The sequence below is a fragment of the Geotrypetes seraphini genome, chromosome 18 (assembly GCF_902459505.1).
Source record: "Geotrypetes seraphini chromosome 18, aGeoSer1.1, whole genome shotgun sequence".
NCBI lineage: Eukaryota > Metazoa > Chordata > Amphibia > Gymnophiona > Dermophiidae > Geotrypetes > Geotrypetes seraphini.
In genome coordinates this window covers 131078-145123 of record NC_047101.1, presented here as the reverse complement: position 1 = coordinate 145123, position 14046 = coordinate 131078, and the positions used below count along the sequence as shown (strand labels likewise).

Here is a 14046-nt window from a genome sequence, read left to right as displayed (position 1 = left end):
ATTTTTAAGATGAATAGAGGGATGATCTCTGATCGGGAACCTTACAAAAGGAACTCTCTTCCCTCTTGCAGGCCAGAGAGGTCAAACCATTCCACCAGGGCAAAGAGAGCAGGGATTCCTGATCACAAAAAGTTCTGCTCCATTCTAAACCTAAGGGCCCTAAACAAATTTCCCCACAATCAAAAGACTCCCTAATTTCTCTTCTTCAAAAGGGGGACTGGCTCTATTCTCTGGATTTAAAGGATCTGTATACCCACATTTTAAGGGATACATTTGGCTATTAGAATCAACTTTTTATTCTAGCTTAAATTTCTGAGTTTGTTAAAGTTGCCATGTTAATCGTTTGTGTAAATTGAGTATTGTACTTGCTGACATACAAGCATCATATATCCTTTATATTCATGTAGGTGGCCTTGAAAAAGGCCTTTTTGTGTGGCAGTAATGACTCAGTATTTGGTGGGCCACCCTCTGTTCTTGTTCACCTGTCTGCATTATGTGTCAGCATTGAATAGATCAGTTTGATGAGGTGATCATGAGTGACAGTGCAGTTTCAGGCTGCAATGAGTGACTCGGTCAACATATGTTTTGATGTTGGATGCCTCTTGGATATCTCCCAGGCTGCCTTGTTCCACAAGTTCTCGATCAGATTCTGATCTGGAGATTGGGCAAGCCAGTTAATTAACTCAGTGTTATTCTGACACTTCCAGTTGATCATCTGTTTGGAGCAGGGGTGTCAAAGTCCCTCCTCGAGGGCCGTAATCCAGTCGGGTTTTCAGGATTTCCCCAATGAATATGCATTGAAAGCAGTGCATGCACATAGATCTCATGCATATTCATTGGGGAAATCCTGAAAACCCGACTGGATTCCGGCCCTCGAGGACCGACTTTGACACCTGTGGTTTGGAGCGATGGCAAAGTGCGTTATCTTGGAACAGAAACTGGCCTGGAAACAGCTGCTGAACTGATGGTACCATGCACTTTTGTAGTATTGTTATGTACTTGGTCCCATTGACCATTCCATTGACAATGTGCAGACATCCGATGCCACTAGCAGCTGTGCAGCCTCAGACCGTGATCTTCAAAGGATGCTTCACAGTGAGGTTGAGTCATTCAGGCTTAAACTCCTCTCCAGGAAACCTCCTCATGTATGTTTAGGCATAGTTACCAAACAGGCAGAAGATGCTTTAATTGCTGAAAAACTTCTTTTCCCACATTTCACATGTCCAGCTTAAGTGCTTCCATGCCCACTCGATCCAGTTGCGCCTTTGGATATCAGGCATCAGTGGCTTGTTGCATGCTTTGCTGCCCTGCAGATCAAACTGCAGGCACCAGCGGCAAACTGTTAATGAGCTGACACTGACATGACACTCGTCTGACCATTCACGCAGTAGCTGAGGTGAGGTCAATTTGTGATTGGTCAATGAAATTTGTCGAAGTGCATGGTGTTGGCGTGATGTTGATGCATGTTGGCGACCAGACCAAGACTTGTCTACCACTGAACCCATCACTTTCTTCTTTTCTACAATCTTTACTATCGCACTGTGACTGCAGCTGACTTTGCTGGTGATCTAGTGGCATGAAAATCTTTCCTCAGTCATCACTGACACACAAACACACTCCTCCGATGTCAGGTTCTGAGTTTTGTTCATGGCTGATGCAGAAGTGTATGAAATCTCCAAACCCCCGCTTTTTATAGCTGCCTTTGTTACCTTGATGTCTGGACTGTGATTGTCTGATGAAAGCAGCCTCCTGATTGGTCAGAAATAATGTGTGCTGATTGGACAGTCTCGATACAGTTTTGAAGCATGATCTGTGAAATTTATAATAGCTATGTTCCAGTATCAACAAAATTGTAAAATTAGAAACAGGTGATCTTAAAAAGTTGATTCTAATAATCAAATGTATCCCTTATAATATGGTATACAGACAATTCTATTGAGTCATCAAAGAAATTAAAATAAAAGGTCAGAAAGTTGAAAGAATGCAAAATTCACAAGTAGTTCCAGATTTTTGCACACCACCTTACATCTCACTACTACTGAACCATCTGTCCCAAAGAGACAGTACATTTGAACAAGTAATTATATAAAACAATTTTAATCAAGTTTCTCAAATTGTTTAGTTAGGTTGCTGCACATAATCCAGAATCAATTCACACTTTAGGCAGCACTCATCTGTGGGGGCCTTCACTAGTGTGGCTGCTTTCATCCTGCTTGTCAACAGGAAAAGCTTAGGGCTAGATTCACTAAGCAAACCGATCGTGTACCGATCGGTTTGCGACCCCTTAACGAGCAAATTTCCCTCCGGCCTGATTCACTTACCTCTCCTGTGATCCGCTTCGAATCCGTGCATGCAAATGAGGAGAAACTGCATGCAAATTGGATAGCGACCTGATTCACTACACAAAATTTCACATCTGACAGGGCTGGCCGATCAATGGAAGAAGCGACTGCTGGGGAGCAGTCGGAAACATCCTTCCGACTCTCCTGTTCTATTGAAGCCCTGCTCTCTGCCCTGTCAGCACCGATCTCCTGCAGCCCCGAACGCCTCCTGCAGCCCTGTTTTGATCTGCCTGCCCCAGCTCTCGTGGTCCTGCACCCCTGGGCTTGCCTGCCCTGAATGCCTTCCTGACATGTCCTCTCTGCTCCCCCGGCTCTGCCACCTTCCCTCCAGTGCGAGCACGCAGGTTTAAAGCGGGGCTGCACGCCACAGTGCAGCACCACTTTAAACCCACGGGCTTGCACTGAAGTGAAGGAGGGAAGAGGCTGCCACTGCCGCATGGAAGCAAGAGAGTCGGGCCCAAACATGCCTCTCGCTTTTTGGAGCAGAAATATGCAAATTGTTAATGCACGGGTGCACGGATACAGTAACAGCACTGCCCCAAACACATCTGCCCCGACTGCCTGTGCAAGCTCATGGATTTAACCCGAAGTGGGTTAAATCCACGGGCTGCAAAAGTTTAAAGTTAAAAAAAAAAAGTCACGGCTGGGACGGGTCTGCGCATGCGTGAGCTGTGCAGGCAGATGGGGGGGTTCCTCCGATCGCCCCCATCTGCATATTTTTGTTTTCTGAATTGGTCGGACCTGCCCGGATGGGCCCGATCTGGCAGGTTAGTGAATCCTGGCCTTAGTTGCTTATATGTAAAGGGGGTAAGTAGACAGACATAACCATTTTATGGGCTTCTTGGCATTTAGCACATGCTAATCGTTAGGAGTCCTTGGAGTAAAAGGAGTCCTTGGAGCATTCAGTAGTATTCTCATCAAAGCTATGCAATGTTATTACCTTTACATCTCTGCCAAATTAAAAAATTAGATTTTCAAGCTTTTCTTTTAGCAACTGAGGTTTGTTGTTTGTTTGTTTTATTTTAAATCAATGATTGTGTTAATCTTCACTCTTCATATTATTGTTTCGATTTGCCTTCTCAGAGGTGCTGAGAACCATTGAAGAAGGAGATGTGGATGAGGTGACAAAGCAGCGTATCCATGAGGGAAAGGAAAAGCCAGGTGCACTATGGCACATTTACGCTGCTAAGGATGCAGAGAAAATCCGGGAGCTGCTTCGTAAGGTGAATCCATATTACTTTTATTCATTTTCCATTCACTTTTGCATTGAGATCAAGATACTCATACAATCTGTCAGTCCTGTGTTCTGCACAGATCTCATCCCATTTTTACCCTTTGCTTTCTAAGGAATCATTTGTCTGTGTTTGTTCCCTGGCATCTAATTCTTTCTTTCTGTTTAGTAAGAGACAAGAGACAGCTAAGGGGGAGATATGATTGAAGTCTGCAAAATCCTGAGTGGAGTAGAACGGGTACAAGTGAATCAATTTTTTCACTCCGTCAAAAATTACAAAGACTAGGGGACACTCAATGAAGTTACAGGGAAATACTTTTAAAACCAATTGGATAAATTTTTTTTTCACTCAGAGAATACTTAAGCTCTGGAACGCGTTGCCAGAGGATGTGGTAAGAGCGGATAGCGTAGCTGGTTTTTAGAAAGGTTTGGACAAGTTCCTGGAGAAAAAGTCCATAGTTTGTTATTGGGAAAGACACGGGGGAAGCCACTGCTTACCCTGTATCGGTAGCATGGAATATTGCTACACCTTGGGTTTTGGCCAGGTATTGGTGCCCTGGATTGGCCACTGTGGGAACGGGCTACTGGGCTTGATGGACCATTGGTGTGACCCAGTGAGGCTATTCTTATGATCGGTAAGACTGCATGGGTCCTCTTCAATCCAATTTTTTGGCCGATTCTAAAAGAGCTATTGATGCACTAACTCGGCTGCTCCCCTTATACAGATATTCTCAGCGATCTGGTCCACATCCAGAAGAATCCTTAACAGAATTCAACTGAAACTACCACCCATAAGGAACCTTCCAGGCAGCATATTCTTGACTGATGGGTGACGGCACCGACGGAGCCCCGGTACGGACAATTTTAGAGTGATTGCACTCTAAGAACTTAGAAAGTTCTAGCTAGGCCGCACCGCGCGTGCGCAAGTGCCTTCCCGCCTGACAGAGAACTTTGAAGAACCGCCAAATTCAACAGCGGATTCTTTTCGGTGCCGCTATGGAAGTTCCACCGGCGTCGACTCCGGCAACTTCCTCCAAATCGGCACAGGTGGTTTCGACACCGCAAGAGGTCTCTTCGGTGTCGCATCCTTCAGGTAAGCCGGCTAAGAAGACATCCCCTTCTGTTCTTGGCCCGCCAGTCGAACAAGCAGTGAGCCAAGTCCTGCAGACTGCGCGCCGGCCCCGCAAACGCTCTGCTCCCATAGAAGTCACTGCCTCTTCAGCGGCATCGACTTCGCCTGAGCGTCGAGCGGCACCGAGCAAGAAAAAAGCGGTACCGGTGCCATCGGGACCGTCTCTGGATGAGCGTATAGCATCCATCCTTCAGGTCCAGCTTAAGGAGCAATTACAACACCTGCTCCCGGCTCTGCTAACTCCGAAACTTCCGGTGTCGGTACCCACTGAGCCTGCGGTACCGATAGTCGACCAGCCTATGTTATCGGCATCGACGTTATCGGCACCGCTAAAATCTGCCTCTTCCATTTCTATGCCTGTCTTATCGGCAGAGCCAAAGTCTCTTCGACGTACGGCTCACTCGGCCTCTGATCCGGTACCGCTTTCTGACACCCGTCCCATTTTACAGTCACCGGGTACGGTGTCGATGCGTTCAGGCAAATCGGTACGCAAAACCAGGCATACCGAATCCTCTACCCCTTTGTCTCAGGGCCGTCTCCCATCGGTACGGGACCCTGATTTATGGGATGACTCCGATGATCCCCTCGGTACCGAGGAGGATTTTTCATCGGATGAGGCTGACCCATCGGTGCAGGATCCTGCTAGTAAGCCAGAGCACTCTTCCTTCACCAAATTTCTTAGGGAAATGTCAGACACCCTTTCTCTTCCCTTGGAATCTGATTCTAAGAAGTCAAAAGCATTCTTGGAGGCTTTGGACTTTGAACGACCTCCCAAAGAATTTTTAAAGTTACCCCTTCATGATATATTAAGGGAAACTTTTTACAAAAATTTGGAAACTCCTCTCACTATTCCAGGAGCTCCAAGGAAGTTGGAATCGCTTTATAAAGTTATTCCTATCCCAAGGTTTGACAAACCTCAGCTTCCACATGAATCTTTGCTGGTGGAGTCAACCCTCAAAAAATCTGCAGGCTCTAGTGTATATGCCTCTGTCCCTCCTGGCAGAGAAGGCAAGGCCATGGATAAATTTGGTAAATGACTTTACCAAAATGCTATGTTGGCCAACCGTTCAGGTAACTATGCGTTTCACTTTTCCTTTTACCTGAAACATCTTATCCAGCAGATGGCCACTTTTCAGAAATATATTCCTGACCGCAAGCTTTCTGCTTTTCAACAATGCACTGCCAGTCTCTTGCAAATCAGGAAGTTTATGGTCCGTTCCATCTATGACACTTTTGAACTGACCTCTCGAGCTACTGCTATGGCTGTAGCGATGAGACGATTGGCGTGGCTTCGCGTCTCAGACCTTGATGTGAACCACCAGGACTGCCTTGCCAATGCTCCATGCCTGGGTGATGAGCTGTTTGGTGAATCTCTGGATACCACCACTCAGAAGCTTTCTGCTCATGAGACGAGGTGGGATACTTTATTGAAAAACAAGAAGAAACCTCCTCCTCCTCGTCCTTTCAGGCAGCAGACGTCCTATCAGAGGCGTTTTTCTGCTCGGCCGATTCAGCCTCATCCTCCTCAGCCTCGGAGGCAAAGGCAGCAACAACAACAGGCTCGCCAACAACAGCCGCCTGCCATGAAGCCTGTTGCTCAGCCTAAACCGACTCAGCCCTTTTGACTCGCTTCTCCAGGGCATTGCCAGTCTTCCTCCCTCATGTCCTCTTCCGCAACCTATAGGAGGTCGACTAAATATTTTTCTAACTCGATGGGAAGTGATCACCACCGACCAGTGGGTGCTCTCTATCATAGCCCACGGCTACTCCCTCAATTTTCAGACTCCTCCGCCGTTAGGCCTGCCAAAAGAGTCTGCTTCCAACAAGTCTCAGTCCCTCCTTCTAGCTCAAGAGGTTCAATCCCTCCTTCTTCTCAATGCCATCGAAGAAGTTCCTCAGGATCAGAGAGGTCAGGGATTTTACTCCCGGTACTTTCTAGTTCCCAAAAAGACCGGAGACCTCAGACCTATATTAGATCTCAGAGATCTCAACAAATGCCTGGTCAAGGAGAAGTTCAAAATGCTCTCTCTTGCCACCCTCTCATCTCTCAGGGCGACTGGCTATGCTCCCTCGATCTAAAAGAGGCTTACACACATATTCCTATCCATCTGACGTCCAGGCAATATCTACGCTTTCTCATCAATCAAACCCATTATCAGTACAAGGTGCTACCCTTCGGTCTGGCCTCCTCTCCCAGGGTATTCACCAAGTGCCTGATTGTAGTAGCGGCCTTTATCCCAGGACAAGCAGGCAGCATATTCTTGACTGATGGGTGACGGCACCGACGGAGCCCCGGTACGGACAATTTTAGAGTGATTACACTCTAAGAACTTGGAAAGTTCTGGTAGGCCGCACCGCGCACGCGTGAGTGCCTTCCCGCCTGACAGAGGCGCGCGGTCCCCAGTTTCTTAGTTTCCGCGGAGCTAAGAAGACGCGTTTCTCTCAACAGCCGTTGTGAGAAAATCTTTTTGATTCTTCCCGCTCGCGTAAACTCGTGAAGGAAATATTGTTCTTTAGCACTCTCCAGACCAGTAGAGGTTAACTTTACGATTGGGTATATATCTAATCATGACCAGCAGGTGGAGACTGAAAACAAAACTTTGGGACAGTATATCCTAGCCCCTCCTCTCTATTTCCCTCAGTCTTCTTTCAGTCTCCAGCAGGTGTTGAGTGATCTGTACCCATCTCCCTTGGTAGGGCTGTTGGAATTTGTTTAGAGGTTTATTGTCCCTGTTTTTAGCCGGACGGAGCTTGGACGGACTCTGTTTGGGGGTTCGTCCGACCTCGGGGGTGTCAAACCCGGCGGGTCACGAGCGGGGTCCCTCCCCCCACTTCCTCCACCTCCCCATATTTTTTTAGAGGAGCCTCAGCAGTAAGCCTTGCCCCCTAAATCAAGCAAGGCATATTGCTTCGAGAGCCTGTGGAGTCTGTTCTGTAAAAAAAAAAAAAAAAAAAAATCCTGAGGTAGTGCTGGTCTGGAGGGTTGTATCCCTTTAAGAAAACTGTATTTTACTGTATTTTTTCAACTAACCGGCACTTTTTTACAGCTAGGTCGCGTATGGAGCAATGAGCACTTCTAAAGGGAAAAAGTGCTCATTGTGCTCCAGACGCGAGGCACTCGCGGCCGGCCTGTGCAAGCGGTGTTCAGGCCGGTGCGGTGGAGGAGCTCCGTCGGCAGCGGCTGCAGGCGCCCAGAGCTCCCCGCCGATGGTGCCTCGCGAGTCGGCAGGGAACGGTGGAGAAGCCCGGTCTTCTCCGTCCGCCCACGGAGGGATTCCCCGAGCCGCCGACGGTCGGGTTTTAGAGGATTCCCTCTCAGCTGATATTTTGACAGCTGATGCCGGCTTGCCTGTTTTAGCGGCTGAGACTATTCAGGTCTCTCAGCCGCTTCAGGCTGTGGAGGGAGCTGTTTTGGCGGGAAAGACGCCATCTTCTCTGTCTGGCCCCTCCATTTTGTCTTCCACCTCAGGTGACCTTCCCCCTGTTTTGTCTAAGCAGGGGCAGGTTTCTGCTGGGTCCCCTGCTGTGGCAGGGAGTCCCTTGGGACCCTCGGGGGGTTTTTCCCCTGATTTTTTCTTTTCATTATGCAAAGCCTATTTTCAGGCGGCTGGGGGTCCCGGTTGCGCCCAGGGGGTCTCGGGGGGTGGGGTTTCCTCCGCGCTCCCTGCGGCTTTGCCTCTCTCGTCTGACGTGACGTCCCCTCCGCCGCCTCTCTTGTCCAAGCGTCCGCGGGTGTCGTGGGACGAGGATTTGTGGTCGGAGGAACGTGTCGGTATGGAGGAGGACCTGGACCCTTCTGAGGAATTCCAGGACCCTCTGGAGGGGACGGAAGCTGGCGGCGGGTTGTCGGGTTTCCCGTTCTCCAGTGACGAGGCGTCCGTGGTGCGCCTTTTTCAGAGAGATGAGCTGCCTGACCTTATTCAACAGGTTTCTTCGGCTTTGCGTTTTGAGGACGCGCCGCCGGAGACTCCGCGTGTGGGGGACCCTCTGTTACGAGGGATCCGTTCCGTTTCCCGCTCTTTTCCTATGCATCAGGATATTCGGGATATTATTCTTGAGCAGTGGAAAACGCCGGAGACGCCGTTTCGGCTGGCGCGCAGCATGGCTCGCCTGTATCCCATTCCTGAAGGGGATCGGGCTACGTTAGCTTCGCCAGTCGTGGATGCGGTGGTCTCGGCTATTTCCAAGCGGCATACCGTGCCTGTTGAGGGCGGTTCTGCCTTGCGGGACTCTGAGGAGCGCAAATTGGAGAACATCCTTAAGCAAAATTTTCAAGTCTCTGCTTTTGGGGTCCAGGCGGCTATTTGTGGGGGACTGGTCGCTCGCGCCGTGTTTCGGTGGGCGGAGCGGGTCTTGGATCGAGAGTCTGACGACTGGTCTCTGGTGGATCAGGAGGTAGCAAAGATTGAGATGGCTGCCTCATTCCTCTCGGATGCTCTGTATGACTTGGTGCGGATCTCGGCTAAGTCCATGGCTTTTGGCGTGGCCGCAAGGCGTGTGTTGTGGCTGCGCGCTTGGGCGGCGGATGCTGCGTCCAAAGCTAAGCTTACTAAATTTCCCTTTCGGGGGTCGTTTTTATTTGGAGAGGACTTGGATAAGTTAATTCAGACTCTGTCGGACTCGAAAGTTCCCCGTTTGCCGGAGGACCGTGCCCGCCCGGCGTCTCGGGGGGGTGCGGCCCGGGGGCGTTTGCGGGAATTTCGCAAGTATCGCCCTGGGCGTGGGGCTGCTTCTTTCCAGTCTCCGGGGTTTTCCCGGGGTCGGTTCTTCCAGCGCATGCAGCCCTTTCGGGGGGCCCGTCGGGGGGCAGGGAACCCCTCCGCCGGTTCCCCCGCTTCCCGTCCTGCACAATGACGCCTTGCCGGCGCCCCCCTTGGTTCCGGTGGGGGCCCGGCTGCGCGACTTTTTTCCCAAATGGGCCGAGATCACGTCCGATCAGTGGGTCCTGGAGGTGGTGCGGGACGGTTATGCCCTGGAGTTCGCCCGCTCTCTGCCGGATTTTTTCCTCGCTTCTCCGTGTCAGACTCCGGGGAAGAAGCAGGCTTTTCGCCAGACCCTTCAGCGCTTGCTAGATCTCAGGGCAGTAGTTCCGGTGCCCCCCCCGGAGTGGGGCACGGGCAGGTACTCCATTTACTTTGTGGTGCCCAAGAAGGAGGGGACTTTTCGGCCCATCCTCGATTTGAAAGGGGTCAACAGGGCTCTCAAGGTTCCCTCTTTCCGTATGGAAACGCTGCGGTCGGTCATTCTGGCGGTTCAGCCGGGGGAGTTTCTCACTTCTCTCGATCTGACGGAGGCCTACTTGCATGTTCCTATTCGGACCTCTCATCAGCGTTTCCTGCGCTTTGCGATCTTGGGTCGGCACTATCAGTTCTGTGCGCTTCCCTTTGGGCTGGCCACGGCTCCCCGGACGTTCACCAAGGTGATGGTGGTCGTCGCGGCAGCCTTGCGGTCGGAGGGCATTCTGGTACACCCCTATCTGGACGACTGGTTAATTCGGGCCAAGTCGTTGCAGGAAAGCTACCGGGTTACGGCTCGGGTGGTGGAGTTTCTCCGGTCGCTGGGCTGGGTGGTCAACCTTTCCAAGAGTCGGTTGGTTCCGGCTCAGCGTCTGGAGTACCTCGGGGTGCTGTTCGACACCTCCTTGGGGAAGGTCTTCCTCCCAGAGGCCCGGGTGAGCAAATTGCAGTCTCAGATTCGCCTGCTTTTGGCGTCCCGGTGTCCTCGGGCGCGAGATTTCCTCCAGGTCCTGGGGTCGATGGCGGCGTCCCTGGACGTGGTGAGGTGGGCGCGGGCCCACATGCGTCCTCTTCAGTATGCTCTGCTCCGGAGGTGGTCTCCCCAGAGGCACGGGATGGATGTTCCGGTTCCCCTGCGAGGCTTGGCGCGCTGCAGTCTGCGTTGGTGGCTCCGGACCCCTCACCTAGTTCAGGGGGTGGGTCTGGATCTTCCGCAGTGGACGGTGCTCCTTACGGATGCGAGTCTCCTGGGTTGGGGGGCCCAGTGTCTGGGTCACTCTGCTCAGGGAACCTGGTCCACGGAGGAGGCCTCCTGGTCGATCAACGTGTTGGAGACCAGGGCGGTCCGGCTGGCGCTGTTGGCTTTCCACTCCCTTTTGTTGGGCAAGTCGGTCAGAGTCCTGTCGGACAATGCCACGGCGGTGGCTTATGTCAATCGTCAGGGGGGCACCAAGAGCACTCTGGTGGCGCAGGAGGCGGCTCGGCTCATGGTTTGGGCGGAGTCGCATCTTCTGGACCTCTCGGCCTCTCACATTGCCGGGGTAGAAAACGTTCAGGCGGACTTCCTCAGTCGTCACTTCTTGGATCCGGGAGAGTGGTGTCTCGGCGCCGAGGCGTTTCAGTTGTTAGTGCGTGCTTGGGGGCAGCCCCTGATGGATCTGATGGCTACAAGTGGCAACGCCAAAGTACCCCGCTTCTTCAGTCGTCGCAGGGACGGTCTGGCCGAGGGTCTGGATGCTCTGGTCCAACCGTGGCCAACGGAGGGGCTGTTGTATGTGTTCCCTCCTTGGCCATTAGTAGGCAGAGTACTGCTTCGCATTGTTCGCCATCCGGGGCTGGTGGTCTTGGTGGCTCCGGATTGGCCTCGTCGTCCGTGGTATGCGGATCTGGTGAGGCATCTGGTGGCGGATCCTCTTCCTCTGCCTCTCGAGTGCGATCTTCTGACGCAGGGTCCCATTCCCATGTTCGACCCGTCTCCCTTTTGTCTTACGGCTTGGCTCTTGAAAGGGGCCGCCTGAGTAAGAAGGGATATTCCGACAAGGTGATCTCTACACTTTTGGGGTCCCGGAGGCTTTCTACCTCTCGGGCTTATGTACGGGTTTGGCGTCTGTTTGAGGAATGGTGCCGAGCGCGGGGAGTGGTCTCCTTTCGCGCTTCTCTGCCTAACATTCTAGAGTTTTTGCAGGATGGCCTGGATAGGGGCCTGGCCTGGTCTTCTCTTCGGGTTCATCTGGCGGCCCTGTCGGCTTTTCGGGGGCTGGTGACAGGTCAGCGTTTGTCAGCCATTCCTGATGTGATTCGCTTTCTTAGGGCGGCCAAGTTGCTCAGGCCTCCCATAAGGCCCTCGATTCCCTCTTGGGATCTCAATCTGGTTCTCTCTGTTCTAGTGCGCCCTCCTTTCGAGCCGTTGGATGGCTGTTCGTTGAAGGACCTTACGCTGAAGTCGGTCTTTTTGGTGGCCATTACTTCCGCTAGACGGGTGTCGGAGCTACAGGCTTTCTCTTGTAGGGCTCCCTTCCTGGAGTTTTCAAAGGAGCGGGTTGTTTTGCGGCCTGTTCCTTCCTTTCTGCCGAAGGTAGTTTCTCCTTTTCATGTCAATCAATCGGTGGTCCTCCCGGTCTTGGGTAGTCGGGAGGGTTCTTCTGAGCAACGACAGCTGCGCAAGTTGGATGTCGGTCGGGTCCTCCATGCTTATGTGCAGCGGACCCGGGATTTTCGGAGCTCCGATCATCTCTTTGTGCTTCTGGCGGGTCCTCGTCGGGGGGCTGGCGCTTCTAAGGCTACTATTGCGCGCTGGATCAAGGAGACGATCGCTTCCGCTTATCTTCTGAGTCAGAAGCCGGTTCCGGAGTTTCTCAAGGCTCATTCCACTAGGGGTCAGGCGGCTTCTTGGGCTGAGTCGTCGCTCGTGCCTCCGGTGGATATTTGTAAGGCTGCGGTTTGGTCCTCCTTGCATTCATTTGTTCGGCATTATCGGGTTGATGTGCAGGCGCGTCGGGACGCGGTGTTCGGTGAGCGTGTTCTGGTATCGGCCCTTCGGGGGTCCCGCCCGTGAGAGGGACTGCTTTGGTACGTCCCAATCGTAAAGTTAACCTCTACTGGTCTGGAGAGTGCTAAAGAAGGAGAAATTAGGTTCTTACCTGCTAATTTACTTTCTTTTAGCTTCTCCAGACCAGTAGAGGTCCCCACCCTGTCTGTTGTTGTTGTTGTTGGGGCTGTTGCGCGGGCAGTTTTTTGGTTTTTGCTGCGGGTTCTAGTATTTTTCTAGGGCCGGGGAGAATTGAAGAACAGCGGCTGTGGCTCGGCTGGCTTAGCTGGCGAGCTGTGGGGACCTTCTTCCTTCGGGAATTTCTCCTCTGCATTTTCCAACAGCATTTTTTGGGTATGTTATTGGTTACTCCTTTCGGAGTATTGTTTTTTCTCTCTGTTGTTTCCAGTTCTTGGTTCTGCTTGGCTATTCGGCAGACTGAGGGAAATAGAGAGGAGGGGCTAGGATATACTGTCCCAAAGTTTTGTTTTCAGTCTCCACCTGCTGGTCATGATTAGATATATACCCAATCGTAAAGTTAACCTCTACTGGTCTGGAGAAGCTAAAAGAAAGTAAATTAGCAGGTAAGAACCTAATTTCTCCTTTCCTTCCTTTTTTCTTTATTTTCTTTTCTTTAAAAAAAAAAAAAAAAAAACCATTTGTTTTTTTCTTCTTTTTTCGAATTCGCCCCGGCGGGGCCTTTTGCCACCATCGAGGCCTCGGCCTTCGATTTGGCTGAAGCCGTTTTTACATTCATGCCCCCTCAACCCGGGTTCAAGAAGTGCCAGTGGTGTGCACGACCAATTTCACTCACCGACCCACATAATTGGTGTCTACAGTGTCTTGGTCCCGACCATCGAGCGTCTACCTGCACCCGCTGTGCGACTTTAAAAAAGCGAACTCTGAAAAATCGTCAAATCCAACAGAGATTGCTTTTTGGTGCCGAAATGTCTGACTCTACGACACCGACATCGGCTCCGGCGCAGTCGGCACCCACCTCATCGACGCCACGCGATACCGCGTCGGCGTCGACTCCTTCAGGTAAGCCGGCTAAGAAGCCTTCCCCGTTGGAGCGTCCTCTGGTCTCGGTGGCAGCGAGCCCAATCCTGCCGACCTCGAGGCGCCCACGGAAGCGCTCCGCCCCAATAGAGGTGAGCCCCTCGACATCGGGTTCCTCATCCTCGGGGCGTAGAGCAGCACCGCAGGTACCGCAGAAGAAAAAGGCGGTACCGGTGCCCTCACTCGAAGAACGCATAGCTGCTGTTCTGCAAGTGCAGCTTAAAGAACAGTTGCAACACCTTCTTCCTTCACTCTTGGCACCGAGCCTTCCGGTCCCGGTCCGGTCTGAGCCACCGGTACCAACAGTGGAACGCCCTATTTTATCCGCTTCCACTTTGTTGGTACCGGTACAATCTGCTTCCTCAGTCTCCATGCCGGTTCTTGCACCGGAGCCGAAAGCTCACCATCAGGCTGTACAGACTTCGGCTCCGGTGCATCCAGTGACATCTCCCGGTACCGAGTCGATCAGGTCAGGGAAATCGCTTCGCAAATCTCGTCACCTAGAACCCTCCACACCA

The 14046-nt window shown here is 51.8% G+C and overlaps 1 protein-coding gene across 2 annotated transcripts in view; it reads left to right on the top strand.

Annotated features, from left to right (window-relative positions):
- The window catches only part of KDM3B (lysine demethylase 3B), a 266148-nt gene that overhangs the window by 231011 nt on the left and 21091 nt on the right, over positions 1-14046 (top strand). For both annotated transcript variants that reach the window (XM_033927119.1, XM_033927118.1), the window contains one exon: positions 3426-3565. In XM_033927119.1, coding sequence (XP_033783010.1) covers positions 3426-3565 — 140 coding nt within the window. The remainder of the gene's footprint in view (positions 1-3425; positions 3566-14046) is intronic.